Source organism: Hemitrygon akajei, chromosome 19 (genome assembly GCF_048418815.1).
Source record: "Hemitrygon akajei chromosome 19, sHemAka1.3, whole genome shotgun sequence".
Taxonomy (NCBI): Eukaryota; Metazoa; Chordata; class Chondrichthyes; order Myliobatiformes; family Dasyatidae; genus Hemitrygon; species Hemitrygon akajei.
Window position 1 is genome coordinate 8,084,298 of NC_133142.1, and position 20,081 is coordinate 8,104,378.

The 20,081-nt window shown below is 44.4% G+C and overlaps 1 protein-coding gene across 1 annotated transcript in view; it reads right to left on the minus strand.

Moving 5' to 3' along the window:
• Positions 1-20,081, minus strand: part of col7a1 (collagen, type VII, alpha 1) — a 325,194-nt gene that overhangs the window by 139,665 nt on the left and 165,448 nt on the right. Inside the window, exons 44-54 of the mRNA XM_073072948.1 lie at positions 19,942-20,010; positions 17,905-17,964; positions 16,441-16,476; positions 12,111-12,155; positions 8,362-8,397; positions 6,595-6,639; positions 4,732-4,767; positions 3,850-3,885; positions 2,879-2,911; positions 1,389-1,460; positions 264-323 (exon numbers count right to left, since the gene is read on the minus strand). Coding sequence (XP_072929049.1) covers positions 264-323; positions 1,389-1,460; positions 2,879-2,911; positions 3,850-3,885; positions 4,732-4,767; positions 6,595-6,639; positions 8,362-8,397; positions 12,111-12,155; positions 16,441-16,476; positions 17,905-17,964; positions 19,942-20,010 — 528 coding nt within the window. The remainder of the gene's footprint in view (positions 1-263; positions 324-1,388; positions 1,461-2,878; positions 2,912-3,849; positions 3,886-4,731; positions 4,768-6,594; positions 6,640-8,361; positions 8,398-12,110; positions 12,156-16,440; positions 16,477-17,904; positions 17,965-19,941; positions 20,011-20,081) is intronic.

Genomic DNA, 20,081 nt, shown 5'->3' on the forward strand with positions numbered 1-20,081 from the left:
CACAAGAAAACTTAGACTGTGTATGTCCTTTGTCACACGTCCATGTCGCTGGCCTTCAAGCTCAGAGAGGAAGCCTAGAATCTGGCCTGACCTTTAACTCCTCCACATCCCTGGCCGTAAGCCCTAACCTGACCTCTAACTTCCCCCCTCTGTTCACAACACCATCTCTACCAACTTAAATAAACTGCTAAGACTGAGCCACGACCTCAGTGGAGACCACAGCTTGGCACCATCTTGAGTGGAAGTTCAAGATTAAGACTCACTCTGTCACCTGGGTCCCCTTTGGGTCCTCGTTGTCCGGGGATGCCAAACCCAGTTTCACCCTGTCGAAAGAGAAGATAAATATTATGAAGCATTCCAGGGATGGATTGTGATTAGGAATAAAGGAGCCATTAGATAAAAACCAAACAGCCAAAGTAATTCAGCCATGGTTTGTGCAATCCCCAAAGAGTCGACAATCATCTGGACTGGATGAGGTGGAGTCCACCTGGCTTAACCAGAGCAAGATGTCAGATCTTAAAATTGGTGGGTGTGTGGTTCACCATCTGGCATTGAATCATACAGCGTAGAAACAGGCCCTTCGACCCTACCCATCCATACTGAGCTAGGCCTGAGTTACCTAACTGAGCAAGGCCCAAGACTATTGATTTCTTTCAACAAGAGTCTCCAGAAGCAATTGGGCTCTGAAGTTTACAAACAGGAGCCTACACAAAGATGATTCACATCATAGGGCGTGAAGATAATTATCACTCTGCAGGACACGAAAAACAAACTGGGAGCAGCATCCAGGGTAGCACTCAGAAAATTCTAGAAGAATTCGGCAGGTCAGACTGCCTCTATGGAGGGGAATTAACCATCAACGTATCGGGCCGAGACCCTTCATCAGGACTGGAAGGGAAGGAGGAAGAAGCCAGAATAAGAAGGTGGGGTTAGGGGAAGCTGGCAAGTGACAGGTGAAACCAGGTGAGGGGGAAGGTGGGTGGGTTTGGGAGAAGGGGGTGAGGTAAGAAGGGGTAGGTGATAGGTGGAAGATGCAAAGGGCTGAAGAAGAAGGAATCTGATAGGAGAGGAGAGTAACCACGGGAGAAGGAGAAAGAGGAGGAGTATAAGAGGGAGGTGATGGGCAGGTGAGGAGAAGGGAAGGGATAAGAGGGAAATCAGACTGGGATTTGAAAAAAGAAACGACCAGAAGTTGGAGAGATCAATGTTCATGCGAATGGGTTAGAGGCCATCTAGATGAAATATGATGTTTTGCTCCTCCAGCCTGAGTATGACCTGATTACAGCAGTAAAGTGGGCCCTGGACCTACATGTCAAATGGGAAGGGGAGGTCGCTCCATCTGCACTTATGTGGAAGTCACAAAATTCAGCCAATCAGTGGCTGCTCACCTTCTCGCCCTTGTCTCCTGGGTGTCCCTTCGATCCTTTCTGCCCCTGGATTCCTGGGGGTCCTTGTTCACCCTGGGGGCAGAGGGGAAAGAAACCATTACAAAGGTAAGTGCGTGGCGCAGACAATGATAAGGCAGCACCAGGTGCAGTCAGGTTTGGGGACCGTCACAAGTTTAACTAGTGTGTGCTTCCTCAAGAAACCTCAGCAAAATCAAAGTCAAAATTAATTTATTATCAAAGTACGTACTGTATATGATACGACATACTACCGTGAGATTCATTTTCTTGCAATTGTTTACAGGAAAATAAAGAAACACAATAGAACAGTACAGTACAGGCCTTTCAGCCCACAATGTTGTGCCAAACTTTTAAACTACTCTAAGATCAATCCAACCCTTTCCTCCGACATAGCCCTCCCATTTTTCAATTATTCATGTGTCTGTCTAAGAGTTTCTTAAATGCCCCTAATGCCCCTATCACCACCCTGGCAGTGGGTTACACATATTCACCACTCTCCACTATTTTCATACAGTAGAATTTATGAAAACTCTATGTAAATGACTACCGGCTCATACCAATGTGCAACAGAAGCCAAATTGTACATTGTTTGATTGCCAGTCTTTATTTAGATAGAGTTTTCACAAAATTCATGCTTTTCATTTAATGACCCCTCCCCTACTTGTTCCCAGCTGGCTGTGCTGCTGGGCGCCTGTAATTGTGTTGGCAAGGTGACTTACAATCCTTCTGTCCCAGGCCTAAATGACATAGGTTGCAGTATGTAGCACTTTGTAGGGAGGAGCAGGCAGAGGGCTGGAGGAATGCCAAAGGCATTCCATGATGAAGAGTCTCAGCCCAAAACATTGACTGTTTGTTCCTTTCCATGCCAGTGCACATCACAAGTCCTGGTCATGTGACCACTGACACCAGGCAGGCTCTCTCTGAAGAGTATGGGTAATGGTTGGGGTCACCTGTCTTGTAAAGACACTGCCCAGAAGAAGACAATGGCAAACCACTTCTGTAGAAACACTTGCCAAGAACAATCATGGTTATGTCATTTGGCATGGTACATAACAAATGAAAGAACAAATTTGTAAGGTTTTGAAGATTGGTAACAGGTGTAAAGACTCCAACAATTTAATGGTTTTGATAGCTACTATGCTAGGGAGCAGGGCTTAGCCTGTTGTTGAAGACTTTGAAGGCTTGGTGAGAAGGGCCTGCGCTGTGTAAAGCCTCACTACTCCGGAGCCAGGTTTGGGAACACACCTTGGCCAATGGAAGGGTTTGCTCTACCCTCGAAAGGTGGAGCTGCCTGTGACAGAAAGGTTGAACCACCCATGATAAAGCAGCCCAAACTCTCCCTCCACTCCCAGCTCCCCATTTAGTTAGTGCTACTCTTGCTTACAATGCACGCTTCCAAAAATGACTGAGAGATACACAACTAATGCTAGGAAAGGTCAGAAATAGAAAGAAGGGTCTGTAGCTTTACTTACCCGATCACCTCTACTTCCAGCTGGACCAGGGATCTGGAGTGAGACAAAAGAGTAGATTCACAGTCTGAGACAGCTGGGCATCTGACTTGACTCATTAATCATTTTACTGGTGGCAGTGGAGTTAACCTCAAACCGGAAGAGGAGCGCCGGCAGAGTCTTACAAAATATCCCAGTAAGTGTGTCTCCATGAAGGTTTCAGAAAGTAAACAGTGGGGAAGGCTTTGAGGAGGTTGTCAACAGTAGAACTGGAGCGGCGGAAGAGTGCGTCGGAAGGTGGTTTAGTGGAGATATTGGGATGGAGGGCTTGTTTTGGAGCTGTTAATCTGTTGCTTGTTGTCTTCTGTGTTGTTCTGTCAAGTGCGGTGAGCATGGTACGTTGTTGCCAGAATGTGGGGTGACATTTGCGGGCACAATCTTGGTTGTGGACACAAATGACACATTTCGCTGTATAGTTTGATGTGCACGTGGTAAATAAACTTCAATCTTGATAGGACCCCAAGTGAAGTTCTTTGTTTTATTTGCCGATAGAACGAAGACAGTTTTTTAATGTGATAAGGAGCAGCAAATCGTAAACACAAGAGGTTCTGCAGATGCTGGAAACCCAGAGCAACACACACAGAATGCTGGAGGAACTCAGGAGGTCAGGCAGCAAATATGGAAGGGATTACACAGCTGACATTTCGGGCCGAGGCCCTTCATCTTGTCCTGAAGAAGGGTCTCAGCCTGAAATGTCGACTGTAGATACTACCTCACCTCTGAGCTCCTCCAGCATCTTGTGTGTGGTACTCTGTGATAAGGAGTACTCTCTGACAAACAGATAATGGAGCAGATTCAACGAAGCCATTGAAAGGGGGAATGAGGAATTATTTGAGAGGGAACAATACACAGGGCAACAGTAAAGAACTGGGAGAGTGAGCTATTTTCAAGACCACCACAGTCGTTATCTTATTTCAAATTTCCATGTAACTTACAGTCGGTCCTGGTTCTCCTTTCTGTCCCTCACTTCCCTGTAAAGAAGATACATGAGGACTGTTAATAAATGCACAGGTACGACTGAGGACAGCTGACATCATGAGGATCTCCCCAACAAAGACAAATAGAAAGGGAATTGATTTATTTATTGAAATACAGCGCAGAAAAAGCCCTTTCAATTCCTAATCCACGCCACCCAGCAATCCCCAAAAGGCACACACGCACAGGGTACAAAAGCCACAAAATTTAGCCTTTTACTGCGGCAGTACATACATATAAACATGACAAACGTGTTTATTTTACACAGAGAGTGGTGGGTGCGTGGGTCACCCTGCCAGGGGTGGTGGGAGAGGCAGATACATTCGGGGTATTTTGGGAAAGTCTTAGAGAGGAACAAAGATGTTAGAAAACGGAGGGCTACGTAGGGAGGAAGGGTTAGATTGATCTTAGGGCACGTTAAAAAGTTGTCACAGTATCATGGGCCAAAGGGCATCATGATAATGTAGTGGTTAACGCAATGCTATTACTGCTCGGGGGCGGGGTGGGGGGGGGGGGGATTCCGGAGTTTGGTATTCAAATCTGGTGCCATTCTGTAAGATTCTCTGTACATTGTCTCCGTGGAATGTGTGGGCTTTCTCCGGGTCCTCTGATTCCCTCCCACAGTCCAAGGATGTACCGGGTAGGTGAATTGATCATTGCAAACTGGTCATTGTAAATTGTCCTGTGACTAGATTAGGGTTAATCCGGTTTGTCAGGGGTTGCTGGGGTAGCACAGCTCAAAGAACCGGAAGGGCCTACTCCATGCTATATTGCTAAATAAATAAATATTTTGTTGGGGGCTCTTTCCATTTCTCCCAACATTTTACAACAGATGTCCTTACCTTTTCACCTCTGGGTCCAATGGAACCCGGAAACCCCTATAAAAAAGAAACATTCTGGAATTATTGGAGGAATAACACACAACATTCCATGGGAACATCTGACTTGCCAAGTTCAGGGGAATGTGTGTTATTATATACAGGCTATCCCAGATTACCGGCACCCAATGTATAGACATCCGTATGTATAAACAAGCTCTCATAATATGGTTAAATTCAGAAATCTGATGTCCTACAAATGGAAGAACTAGTTTCCTCTCTCTCACTCTCAACTTTAGTAATTGTTCTTTCTTATTAGTCTTATATGATTTTAATGCTATTCATTACAATACTGTGGACTCAATATCACATTGAGTGACTTTTGCATATTTACCAACTTACGGACAAAATTAACTCAGTGACTTCTGCAAAATTTTTTAACTCAGTGATGTCAAAGGCGAGCAGGTACTCTTCTTAAAAATGGTCCTTCAAAGTTCAAAGTAAATTTATTATCAACGCATATACAGTTTATATGTCACCATATATGTATATGGTAATATATATGTACTTTGATAATATATGTACTTTTCTTACGGGCATACTCAATAAATCCAATAACCACAATCGCCTCAATGAAAGACTGCACTGACAGGACAGACAACCAGTGTACATAGCTCGCAGAACGTTACCGTGGTTCATCGGCACCATCTTGGCCTTCATTTGCTAGGACTGATCTGAGTAACTCCGTAAGATATTGGAAAATGGTCAGCTTCACAAATTAACAGCAATGAGAAGCTGTGTAACAAGAAACTGTCCTTGCTGTGGTTCACTCCAAGACAAGTATCTATGATGATCACATATAACAGACTTTAAAGGGATATACACATGATATTAACAAGTTACATACTGTAAGACCATAAGACATAGGAGGAGAATTAGGCCATTTGGCATATTGAGTCTGCTCCGCCATTCCATCATGACTGATTGATTAGTACCTCCAAGCCCCACTGTCCTGTTTTCTTCCCATAACCTTTGACTCCCTTATTAAAAAGAACCCATCAACCTCTGCTTTAAATATACCCAATGACCTGGCCTCCAAAATCATCTGTAGCAATGAATTCCACAGTTTCACCATCCTCTGCCAGGAGAAATTCCTCATCACCCCTGTTCTAAAGGGACATCCTTCTATTCAGAGGCTGCGCCCTCTGGTCCTAAACTATTGGAAACATCATCTGCAAATCCATTCTATCCATTCAGTATTCGATAAGCTTAAATGAGATCCCCCTCATTCTTCTAAACTCCAATGAGTACAGGCCCAGAGCTGTTAAACACTCCTCATACGTTAACACTTCTATTCCCTGGATCATTCTTGTAAACCTCCTCTGAACGCTCTCCAATGCCAGCACATGTGCTGCAATATGATGAGAACCTATTCTGAAGGTATACTGTGGGCAATGTTCAACTTCCAGCAGCAAGTTCTTATCCAAAGAAGTCAAACCATTTGAGGAGAGGTATCCCAACAACAGAACCATGTTTGCATGCAATGACTGCATCCATATTGACTGAAAATCACACAACATTTGGATTAATTACTTTTAGAAACAAACTTCTTACGGTTCAGATCAAGACCCTTCATCTGTCCAGATTTAGCAACAGGGTGTTGACCTGAAACATCAACTGTTCATTTCCCTCCACAGATGCTGCCCGACCCACTGAGTTCATCAATCAGTTTTCTTTCCATCTTCCCAAAGATGATTTTTTTTACAGCTTCTGATTGCCAATTCTTGGTTTATTTCACCTTATCTGTCATTGATTTGCTTTTTCCCTCATTATGTTTTTTTACCTTTGACCTCGAAGAGAATTAGATAAGGTCAGGACAATACTTACAGCTGACCCTGGGACACCAGGTGGTCCAAGTTGTCCTCGGTCGCCCTAAGAAGAGAAATATTGAACTGTTATTATGATTCTAATAAGCAAGAATCAGATTGCATCATTTAGCATCCCAAGAAGGGTATGCAGCAGAAAGTTAGTACTTTCCAAAAGGGTGGCAGAAACCAAAGTACATTGGGAATACACACACACACACACACACACACACACACACACACACACACACACACACACACACACACACACACACACACACACACACACACACACACACACACACACACACACACACACACACACAAAAAAAAAATCCGGCACCAGCTTAGCATGCCCACAATGCACAGCCCAACATCCATGTACACCAGCTTTACAGCAGTCAGGAATATCCAACTGTGACTCAATTCCTGCCACCGTCTGTCAGCTGTTTTAATGTCCTCCCCGTGACCGTCGGGGTTTCCTCCGGGTGCTCTGGTTTCCTCCCACATTTCAGGGATGGTTGGGTCGAGCTGTTCTCCGATCTCGGCAATTCATTTGCAACTGTTTCAGCGCCATACAAGGAGACATAATGGTGATGTCTCCACGTATGGTGATGAAACCGTCGCAAATAAACCGTCAAGATCGGAGAACCACTCAAACCAGCCACCAACCACCTGAGCTACACATTTTCCAAGTTATTCCAAAGACACGCAGATTAGGGTCAGTACGTTGTGGGCATGCTATGTTGGTGCTGGAAGCATGCTGACACTTGTGGGCTGCCCCCAGCTCATCCTCAGACTATGTTGGTTGTTAACACAAAGGACCCATTTCACTGTCTGCTTTGATATGCATATGACGAATAAAGCTAATCCTTGCAAGAGTGAAGATAGGTGAAGAGTCACAGTCATTCATTCTTTTACATCAGAGATCTACGAGCTCTATTTGTCACGTGTACACCGAAACATCCAGTGAAATGGATTGTTCTGCGTCGCAGTCTGAGGATGTACTGAGGGCAGCTTGTCATCTCACGCTTCCTGTGCCTACATAGCATGCTCCAACTCACAATCTCTAACCCGTACGTCTTGTGGGAGGAAACTGAAGCATCCAGACAAAGCCCTCAGAGTCACGGGGAGAACGTACAAACTCCTTAGAGAACTGAACCCTGAATGCTGGTGCTGTAAATTGTTCCATAACCACAGTGCGACCGCACAACCGTAACAAAACTAAACAGGTTTTGTTATTCTTTAAACAAGGGAAAATTACAGAAGAGGGAGGCAAGAGGTGATTAACAAAAGGAGAAAGATGGATAGAGAGAAACAGGGAGTAAGAGAAAGGAGAAAATGAGAGAAAGTCAAAGACAGGAAAGGTGGGGGGAGAGGGAGACTACATGACTATAGCCCCTTTCACAACCTCAGGTCATTTGAAAGTACTTTATATTCCACAAACCAAAGAGATTCTGCAGATGCTGGAAATCCAGAGTAACACACACAAAATGCTGGAGGAACTCAGCATCTATGGAGAGGAGAACAGAGCTGACATTTTGGACTGAGACCTTTCATCAGAACATCAGTAAGATTCTGACGTCATCAGGTCCTGATGAAGGGTCTCGGCCCGAAATGTCAGCTCTTTATTACACTCCACAAATGCTGCTTGACCTGCTGAGTTCCTCCAGTACTTTCTGTGTGCTATAGTCCACAAAGGACTTTTGAGGTGTTGCAATGGTTGTAACATAGGAACCAAGCTCTATGAAATGCTGGCATTGTCTTTGAACAGTCAGAAGTCACTTACCTTAACGCCTGGTGGTCCAGGTGGTCCCCTCTCTCCCTGCAAATAACCAACAATATAATTAATCGCAAGCCTTTCTGGCTGCTTCCCCCTTCCTCACCATGTCAGGAGGCCTGTGGCCACCGCGGCGAGCCATAGAGTGTCGGGCTTTTAGGTTTCCTGAGCGCCTGCGTTTACTTAACTAGAGCTGGTAAACCCTTGTGTTTTCTGTTTAACCCAGTCAAGTTATTTGCGACTGGCACGGGTTTTCCACATGCTGTGATTATTTCAAGTGGACTCTCAATTAGTGAACATTTTCCAACTTCCACCTGATACTCTCTGGCTAGTGAAACCCATTACTGTACTCCAATTCCGTCCCATTGAAACCGCACAGGGAAACACAACAGATGAATGCTCCTGCAATTAGCACATTGTGAAAGGTGTGCTCCTTCCACCATGCCACTCACCCTTCTGGCTGTATATTCATGCAGCCACTCTAACAAAAGCGGTTTCTGCAGGCTTTTGGAACAGTCATCCGTACTGAATATTCATTGGGGTTCTGGCTGTCCTGCCAGCAGGCATTAAGAACTTAAAGTACTGCAGGTCTACCCCATCAGCGAGAGTCCTTGTTGGCGGAGAAACTGAAGGCGTGGACCGTGAGGCTGCCTGTGACGGGAGAGGCATCAGTGCACGAAAAATGTGTGCCGTCTAACAGCAAGTGATGTCCTTAGTCGCTTTTCTTACGATTGCAAGACTCCGCTGGACATTGGGGCTGTGGAATGCTGCAAGTTCAATTCATTGGTTTATTAGCGAATGGCAGGGGGAGCTGCGTGGGCTCAGTTGTAGAGACGACTAGGCCTCAGGCCGTGGTGTCGCCTATTTTCTGGCTAGGACGAGGCACTGCAGTTGGGCACTCACCTGAGTGCTGGAGGCAGGGAGAAATGACATCCATGCTGGAGTTGGTACTGCCCCTGCCCCCCCCCCCCCCCCCCACCAGCACTCGCTCGGCAGAAAACAAGGTGCGTTGTATTCGACTGCAGACTGCTGCAACATTCATGGACTGTGGGACTTGAACTATGTTTTTTTTGTGTGACTGTATATTAATGTATGTGCTTGCTAGCTTATATGTGCTATATTGAGCTGTGTGTGACTGTACTGTGTTTTGTACTTTGGCCCCAGAGTAATGCTGTTTTGTTTGGCTGTATTCATGGGCATTCATGGACGTTTGAATGACAATTAAACTTGAACTTGAATTTAGATGTGCTACCATTGTAAATATGTCATTATGTAAGTCTACCTGACTATATTTGAAATGTTAAAGTAGGTGATTGTAGCAATTGAAACTGAAGTTAGTTGCTTATTGTTACTGTGTATAGAAGAAGAATAAAATATTGTGTCAAGAGAGTGAGATTATCTTGGATTGTTCCGAACTCCCTCTCCTGGAGGTTTGCTGTGTGAATAAAGAGTTTTATATTTCCCAGTTACAGATGCAGTGGGACTCGGTTTTAATCAGTCAGATTGATAGATATGACCATTACTTTCTCCAGTTTCTTGCTGTCATTCTACTTAAGGAATAAATTAACTTCACAACACTTAGATTATGGGTATTAAGGACAGAATTGGATATCTTTGTATTCTAAGCACTCAGTAGGTGCATCGACATTCCCAATGCTGTAATATACAGCATACCCAGAGACTAAAGCTAATATGTAGTATTGAAAATTTATAAAGCTCTGGTGATGCCTCACTTGGAGTATTGTGTGCAGCTTTGGGTCCCTTGTCTAAGAAAGAATGTGCTGAAGCTGGAGAGGGTTCAAAGGAGGTTCACGGAAATGATTCCAGGATTAAATGGCTTGTCAATGAAGACTGTCTGATGGCTCTGGGCCTGTATTCACTGGAATTCAGAAGAATGAGGGGTGACATCGTTGAATGGTGAAAGGCCTTGATAGAGAGGATGTGGAGAGGAAGTTTCCTCTGATGGGACAGTCTAATACCAGAGGACACAGCCTCAGAATAGAGGAGTGTCCTTTTAGAATGGAGATGAGGAGGAATTTCTTTAGCCAGAGAGTGGTGAATCTGGGGAATTCTTTGCCACAGGCAGCTGTGGAGGCCAAGTCTTTATGTATATTTAAGGCAGAGATTGATAGATTCTTGATTGATTAGGGCGTGAAGGGATGCAAGGAGAAGGCAAGAGATTGGGACTGAGGATAATTGGATCAACCATGATGAAATGGTGGAGTAGACTCGATGGGCCAAATGGCCTAATTCTGCTCCTATATCATATGGAAACGTATAGTGAAATGTTTCATTTGCCTCAAGTGAAATCAGCAAGGATCTGCTAAAGCAGATCACAAGTGTTGCCAATCTTCCAACATAGTATGCCCACAACTTAATAATCCTGACCTGTACATGTTTGGAACGTGGGAGGGAACTGGAGCACTCAGAGGAAACCCTCATGGTCAAGGGGAGAACGTATTAACTCCTCACAGACACTGACAGGAATTGAACTGCATTTGTACAATTGCTTCAGTAAAGCATTGTGCTAACTGCTTTGCTTCCGTGTAATCTCTAAATTGACATCTGCCTTCCCGACATAAACGTAAGCTCTTATTGGGCATCCCTGTCTACCCCTTGGGAATATGATGGTAAGCTCTACACTCGAACCACTCCAGCCCTCAGGTGAAGGTGCTCCCATTGCGCTCTTGGTGGGAAGAGTTCCAGGATTAAGACTCAGTGATACATAATGGTAATATATTTCAAATTCAGGATGGTGCATGATGTAGGGGGACCCTCTATGTCAGGATTTTTATTTTTATTTTGAAGAGTGGAGATATATCACTACCAAAGGAGATATAAGGACCTCCTTCCCTCCGCTAGCCTGCAGGTCACCCTTGAGCAAGGTGTAGCACCTGCCTAGCCCCTCAGTCATGTGAAGCCATGGGAGCAGGTGGTGGATGGTCGTACGAGCAGCTGGTGCATATCACAAGTCCTGGTTATCAGGCAGACAATCTCTGAAGAGTGTTGATAATGTCTGGGGTCATCTGTCTTGTAAAGACACTGCCCAGAAGAAGGCAATGGCAAACCACTTCTGTAGGAACATCTACCAAGCATAGCCAAGGTCAAGGAAAGACCATGATCTCCCATGTCATACGACACAGCACATAATGAGGATTTTATTTAGAGACTGAGTGCAGAAAAGGCCTTTCCGGCTCTTCGAGACATGCTGCCCAGCAACCCATCAATTTAACCGTAATGTTACAAACTTGCTTACAGATGATGTCAGAATTGAACTCAGAACTCTGACACCCTCAGCTGTAATAGCACTGCACTAACCGCTACGGTACCGTGCACACAACACCGGCATCTGTCTGTCGTGGAGGTCACGAGGTACTATTGGAGTAGCCTGGGATGTGTATTTCACACAATAGAGTGAATTCTCCCCACCCACAATAGTGTAGCAGTTAGTGCGACGCTCGTGGTGTCAGTGCCTGGAGTTCAGTTCCGACATCATCTGGAAGGAGTCTGTATGTTCCCCCCCATGGAATGTGCTGGCTTTCTCTGGGTGCTCTGGTTTCCTCCCGCAGTCTAAAGATGTACCGGTTAGGAAGTTAATTGGTCATCGTAAATTATCCCGTGATTAGGCCAGGGTTAAATCAGAGTTTGCTGTGTGGTGTGACTCATAGGGTCAGAAGAGAATATTCCATGCTGTATCTCTAAATGAAATAAATAAAGGCCTGTTACACATTAGAGATGGGGAGATGAGGTGCACTCACCCGGAGTCCTGGTGTACCACTTTCTCCTGTCTGGCCTCTGTCTCCCTGTGGGTCAAACACAGACATAAGAACAGAAAAATGGAAGAATATGTAGGAAGAAAGGGTTAGATTGGACTTTGAGTAGGCTAAGAGTTTGGCATGATACTGTGGGCTGAAGAGCCTGTACCGTGCTGTAATGTTCTACGGTCTACAGCCTCATCAAGGTTGAGATCCTTTACAGAAATTCAAAGGTTCATCTATTTTCAAAGTATGTATGCAGCATACATCTCTGAGATTCGTCTGCTCCAGATAACCACGAAGCAAAGAAGACCATGGGGATGGTTCAAAAAAGAACCATCAAAAACTCATCTTGTGAATGGTCCCTTCACTCACACAAAAAAACAACTAATCACGCCAAATGGTAACAAGAACATAAAACCCCAAGCCCCAAACCCCCTCCCTCATGCGTAAAGAAGCTAACAGATTGCACCAAATGCAAGAAGAAAGAACAGGCAAAGACATAGAATACAAAAAGACACAGAACTGAAAGAGACCAATTTAAAGGGATTTCATTCTCCTGCTAATTCCTTACAATCATTTCAAATCATTTCAATGACTGTAACTTTGCATTTCCTGTTCCCCATGAATAACCTTCTCCCAGACTAAAACCACTGGGCTTATTGCTTTGTCCAAACACTGAACATATTTGACCTACAGTATGTCATTTTCTGGCTACTTTCCGGTCTTCTTCTAGCCTCCCAGAGCTCTCACACCTTTGCTCTGTTAGTAAGTTAACTTTCTGTCTTCGAAAACTGCCATATTTGCAATTCATTGCCATTATTTTCATTATTTTATCCAGGTTTTAAGAGCTTTCGCACTTTCCCCCTTGCTTTCTTATCCCCAATTGTCTGTGGTCAATAGAAAGCCAATGTAGCTGGCCACTTGATACACTTGAGTGTAGAGAACAAGAAACTGGGTATTCACTGAACCACAGCTTGAAGAATTGTTAATGAGTAAAGTCGAGGATTAGAGCAGTGGATGTAAGATGTTTGGTGGCATCTGCCTTCACCTCATCAGTCTACCTCTTCCTCTCGCTAGCTGCTGTCGGAGGAAAGTGCAGGAGTCTTGGGATCCATGTTGCCAGGGTTGATCGGCGGGGCCGTGGTCTCATTTTGAGAGACTTTGAGGTTCATGTTGCAAGTGTTCCTGGATCCTGGTTCCTCTTTTTTTTTGCTGTTTTTGAGTGGTTTGATCAGGGCAATCGATGCCGACTGGGGTGTTTCGGTGAAGAATGCCCTGCACTGGCGAGCGGTGCAGCGCTGAACCGAACTAAAGTGAATACTCCTGGTTTGATGTTTGATGTTCTATGTGATGTTCGCTCACCTTTTGCAGCTTGCGCTGTTTGTTCTTTTTTCATGCGTTGCGTGTTTGATGCTTTCTTGAATGTTGTTTCTCTGGTGTTTCTTTGTTTTGTGGCGGCCTGCGGGAGGACGAGTCTCAGAACTGTATTTTGTATACAAACTTTGATAATAAATGTACTTTGAATTTCGAATCTTTGAATCTTAATAAGGAACTATCAGGATGAATTTGACATAAATTCAGCGATTGAGAGCAAAATAAAGAGAGGAAGATAAGGTTAGATTAGGAGAAAAGGAAATAAAAGTAGAAGCAAATTAGATAAAAGATATTGTTAGTTCAGTCAAAAAGAAAAGGGAAGCAGATGTAAAATTCAGAAGTTGAAGTCAGAGAAGGATCCTGAGAGATACAAGAGAATGAGGGGAACGAGGTGGTTAAGAAAGCTATGGAATACTTGCTTTTATTAGTCAAGGCGTTGAGTTCAAAAGTCCAGATGTTATGTTGCAATTTTATAAAACTCTGGTTAGGCCACATTTGGTTCTGGTTCTGGTTCTGGAACAGTTCTGGTCACCCCACTAAAGGAAGGATGTTGAGGTTTTGGAGAGGGTGCAGAAGAGGTTTACCAGGATGTTGCCTGGTTTAGAGGGCACGTGCTACCACAAGCGGCTAGACAAACTTGGGTTGTTTTCTCTGGAGTGCCGGAGGCTGAGAGGAGATCTGATAGAGGTTTATAAAGATTATGAGAGGCATAAATAGAGTAGACAGAGAGTATCTCTTTCCCAGGGTAGAAATGTCTAATACCAGAAGGCGTGCATTGAAGGTGTGAGGGATTAGGTTCAAAAGGGATGTGAGGGGTAAGTTTACTCAGAGAGTGGTGAATGCCTGGGATGCACTGCCTGCTATGGTGGTAGAGGCAAATACATTGGGGGCTTTCAAGAGACGTCTAGATAGACACATGGATGCAAGGAAGATGGAGGGATATGGGCATTCCGTAGGTAGGAGGAATTAATTTATGGGGGGGATTTTGATTTACTTTTAGTTGGTTCAGCACAACAGAGTGGGCTGAAGGGCTTGTTCATTTGCTGTACTGTTCTATGTTCTATTTTCTAAGGAATTAGGAGAGTGGATTAGCAAGGAGAATTAAAGAGAATCCCAAGGCTGAATCTTACATTTGCACACGGATGAAAGGAAAATGGAGGGCTCTGTGGGAGGGTGGAGTTAGATTGATCTTACAGTAGGTTAAAAGATTGGCACAGCATCACGAGGAAAACCTACTGTGATATGTTATTATTTAATTAATTAATTTAGAGATACAGTGCGGAACAGGTTTTCTCAGCCTTTGAGCCTCACCCCTCAGCAACTCCCAAATTTAATCCGAGCTTAATCACGGGATAATTTACAATGACCAATTAACTTAATTACTGGTATGTTTTTGGACCGTGGGAGGAAACTAGAACACCACGCAGTCACGGGGAGAATGTACAAGTTCCTTACAGGCAGGAGCAGGAATTGAACCTGGGTCACTGGTACAGTAAAGCATTGTGCTAACCACTACGCTACCATGCTGCCCTGTTCTGTGATTTATGTATTGCATGGCGGAGTGGAGATGCATCTCAACCAAAGGAGGTGTAAGGCGCTCATTCACTCCATTAACCTGCAGGTCACTCTTGGGCAAAGAGTCGCACCTGCTTAACCTCCCAATCAGGGTTATGTGAAGCCATGGGAGCAGGTGGTGGATGGTCATATGAGCAGTTGGTGCATATCACAAGTCCTGGCTATGTGACCACTGACATCGGGCAGACAATCTCTGAAGAGTAGAGTTTTGATAATGGCTGGGGTCACCCATCTTGTAAAGACACTGCCCAGAAGAAGGCAATGGCAAACCATTTCTGTAGAAAAATTTGCCAAGAACAATCATGGTCAAAGACCACGATCGTCTACGTCATATGACACGGCACATAATGAGAAAATGAGTGAACATAGGTAAACTCTCACTGATTTGGGGAGATTAATCAGCATCTTTATGACATTATGCATTTTTAACAGTGAATTTGTTTGTAAGATACTAAATAGTGATGTGTCTGAAGGGCATCTTATTGGATGTTTTCCTAATTTTCATGTTTAACTGCACAGGAGTGTCTGTTAGAAGTTCCTGCCCAAATTCCACATTCATTTTGCTCAGCAGTGAGGGTATTATCCAGGGCCATTAAGACCTTGCATTGTCAGCCACTGTCTCTCCCAAGTCACTTCTTGATAGATTCAAAAGATTCACCGATTCAAAGTACATTTATTATCAAAGTATGTTTGGAAAAAACAACCCTGAGATTCCCTCTCCCACAGGCAGACATGGAATAAAGAAACAACATCAAACACCCAACATGCAAAAAAAAGATCAAATCACGCAAGCAGCAGAAAACAAGTGAATAACACATAGAATATTAAACATCAAACCACAGAGTCCTTGAAACTGGAATGTTGAGTTCAGTTCAGTTCAATTGAGTCATTCGTTGACTAAAGGCTGCGGAGCCCGTCCATGTTGAAGTGCCCCAACCAAAATCATGCAAATAGAAAAAGGAAAGGAGTAACCAGAGACACATATAATAAGAACTGTTTTAAAAATTAGTCTGATCCACAAACATTGATAATCAAAACTAACCCAAGGCACAAGACTCCTGCCCCTTCCTTGGGCGGGAGCGAGCAAACGGGAGAGGGAGACCGGTCAAACACGGGCAGACAGTGCTGAACACTCGTTCGCCCTCGTTGATTTCAAACCTGCTCAACACTTTAATTGGCGAATAAGGCAGCCCAATAAAACGAAAAGCACCCATCGTTAAATAGATCCAAGATCCCATACTTAGAACAAACTCTCCAAACTCTACTGGCCAGCAGGAAGATGGGAATTTGATGGAGGCAGTCCGAGGAAAATTAAAACATGTTGGATTTAATCAGAAAGGAGAAAACAAGAAAGAACTGGAATTAGCACTGGAACACTTACCTTTTCTCCTCGTTCACCTTGAGCTCCTCTGGGGCCCTAAAGAGAAAAGAAATAATTGGTAATACTTTGAAACTTGTGACAAATTCATTTCTGGGCACCTGTCTGGCCATCCAGGATCCCCACTATCCAGGCCATGCTCCCTTCTTGCTGCTGCCATCAGATAGGAGATACGAAACCTTAGGTTCCACACCACCTGCTTAGTTTCCCCCCCCCAACCCCACCAATCAGGGTCATGTGAAGCCATGGGAGCAAGTGGTGGATGGTCGTATGAACAGTTGGTGCATTTTCACAAATCCTGGTTATGCGACCATTGACACCAGGCAGACAATCTCTGAAGAGTATTGTTAATGACTGGGGTCACCCATCTTCTAAAGAAGCTGCCCAGAAGAAGGCAATGGCAAACTACATCTGTAGAAAAATTTGCCAAGAACAATCATGGTCATACGAAGACCATGATCACCCATGTTATACAACACAGAACAAAATGAATGAATGTTTCTTCATAATTTCTATTATTTCTTTATTTTCCCGTAAATGCCTGCAAGAAAATGAATCTTAAAGTAGTATATGGTCACATATACATACTTTGATAACAAATTTACTTTCACTTTGGCCTTTATTCAAAAATAGCAGGAAGCTTTCCTTGGGTCTATGCTGACCATGAACTGAGCCATTTACACTTTAATTAATCTCAAAGAAGCAGAGATGTTTAGATGACAGAGTCCTAAACAATTGCACAAGGTTACACACAGCTGCATCTTTAGCCTCTGTGTTAAATGATCTTTCTTTTAAAACAGCGTGTCACATTTACAGGGCGTCACCTTTTCACACCAAATAACGTCAGCAGATTATTCTTCATTAACTTTGCATCTGAAATTTTTAGGAATCATTGATATTGTAGGGCATAAACAGATAACAAATTACTCTACTCTAGTGGCCAGGCTGATCACTTTTCTACCTAAAGAGAGGTAATAGGAGTTTTTAACAGCATTACAACCTAAACTGCCCTAAAGATGTGAATGGCAAACCACTTCTGTAGAGGAATTTGCCAAGAACAGTCATGATCATGGAAAGACCATGATGGCCCACATCAAACGACTCGGCATATAATGAACAAACAATCGTCACTATTCCTTGTTTGCGTCATCTTTCCGTCCACATAGCAGCATTTGTGTGGGAATGAAGCATAGGATTAGCAAATTCCTAAACGGTAGATGTTGCTGAAGTCCATCTGCACTTACACACCTCATGGCATGCACTCTATCACACTCTCTCACACACACGTCACTCCCATGTTCAATGTTTCTTACTAACCCCCCCCTCCCCCACCAACATCCCCCTACCGTGTCACACTCATTGGCTCAGATCAGACAGGTGAAAGAATGTATAGAAATACTTTCCCCATTTAGTTAACGGAAGTATTACATATCCCTGCCATTGGTTGAGATTTACAACATCACTAACCCGATCACCTGGTTCTCCTTGACGGCCGGGTGGTCCTGCGAAGCCCTCACCCGCGTTTCCCTGGAAACAAAGAAAGAACATTATGGAATTAGTTTATACCAATGCAATTTCATATCTGTTGCAGCTATTCTATTACACTACACACACACACATATACAAGACACACATGCGTGCACACATGCCCATCATACACATGCACATAATACACACCATACACCACCCTCTGACTTGTTTACAACAGGCTCGAACTTTAATCCCACTATTCATTGAACTGCTCCCAACCCTGTAGAATATGGACTAGCACTCTGCACAACACACACAAAATGTTGGAGGAACTCAGCAGGTCAGGCAGCATCCATGGAGGGAAATGAATAGTTGAATTTCAGGCCAAGACCATTCATAAGAGCTCGCATCTCAGCCCAAAACGGCGGCCATTCATTTCCCTCGATAGATGCTGCCAGACCTGCTGAGTTTCTCCAGTATTTTGTGTGTGCCGTTCAAGATTTCCAGCATCTGTGGAACCTCTTGTGTCTCTGGAACTCCGCTTGCTGTGGACCTTCCCCTCTTCTGTCTCTGCTCCACCAGCTCCATCATGTAAAGTAATTGCTTGCAAACGTGAGCCAAACAGATGTGCTACTAGTTATTCTCATACTCGCAAACCTCTCCAGTGGCAGAGTCACAGAATATGGTAACTGGAAATCCATATTCTGTCCAATCTCAGAGACACATTATCAGTGTAAATATCGGTAAAGTCACAATATAGAGTACTGTGTCACCCTTCTATAGAAAGGATGCTATTAATCTAGACAGGATGCAAAAAAAAAAAGAATTTACAGGGAAGGTTGTTACCAGGACTTAATGGTTTGAGTCTTAAGGAGAAGAACAATTGGCTAGGGCTTTTATCCCTGGAGAATAGGAGGCTGAGTGATTGAAGTTACTAATGAGTATAACTTGGAGTAAGTAACAAAACTAACAGTCTTTGGGAAGTGAACTAGGAGAAGCCGGGGAGTTGGGGGGGGGGGGGGTGCTGCTGGTTGGGCAACCATGCATGTACAGGAGAACGTGCAAATTCCTCACAGCCGGCACTGGAGGGCGGGACTGAACCTGAGCCGCTGAGCTGTGAGGTAGCAACACTACCTGTTGTGGCACTGATGGAGCGTTGCCAACAAATACGCAGGCTTTTAATTTGGTCGGAAGACATTGCTGACATTATCCATTTCTATGGTAACACACACAAAATGCCGAAGGAACTCAGCAAGTCAGGCAGCATCTATGGAAAAGAGTAAGCAGCCGACGATTCAGGCCAAGGCCCTTCATCAGGACTAGAAAGAGAAGAGAAGTCAGAGTAAGAATGTGGGAGGGGTGGAAGAAATATGAGGTGCCAGGTGAAACTGGGAGAGGGGGAACGGGGTGAAGTAAAGAGCTGGGAATTGATTGATGAAGGAGATAAATGGCTGGAGAAGGGGCAATCTGATAGGAGAGGGTAGAACACCGTGGAAGAAAGAGAAGGGGGAGGAGCAGCAGAGGGAGATTATGGGTAGGTAAAGAGATAAAGTGAGAGAGGGAAACAGGAATGGGGAATGGTGAAGGTGGAGGTGGGCAATTATCAAATGTCTGAGAAATCGATGTTCACACCATCAGGTTGGACGCTACCCAGACGGAATATAAGGTGTTGCTCCTCCAACCTGAGTGTGGCGATAGAGGAGGGCATGGACTGACATGCCGGAATGGGAACGGGAAGAAGAATTGAAATGGGTGGCCACCAGGAGATCCTGTTTTTTCTGGCAAGTGGAGTGTAGGTGCTCACTGAAGCAGTCTCCCAGTCTACGTCAGGCTCACCGATATACAGGAGGCCACACCGGGAGCACAGACACAGTAGATGACCCCAACAGACTCACAGGAGATTAGCAATTATCTGTCTCTATTCTTCTTTGAGAGGTTGGTGGGAAGTGGCCCTCTAGATCCATTGCAGTTAACGTACTGAAGTTCCCCTTCTGTAAGTGTTGTTCCTCGTTCATGGAAATGATTAATATTTACCTTGTCGCCTTTCTGCCCTGGACTTCCTTGTGGTCCTCTTGGACCTGGGCCTCCCTCGCCGGGTCGTCCCTTGAAAGAAAAGTTGTTGTTACTTCTGACTGGTAGAATTGCTCACCCGTGTTGGGCATGTCTTAATTCAG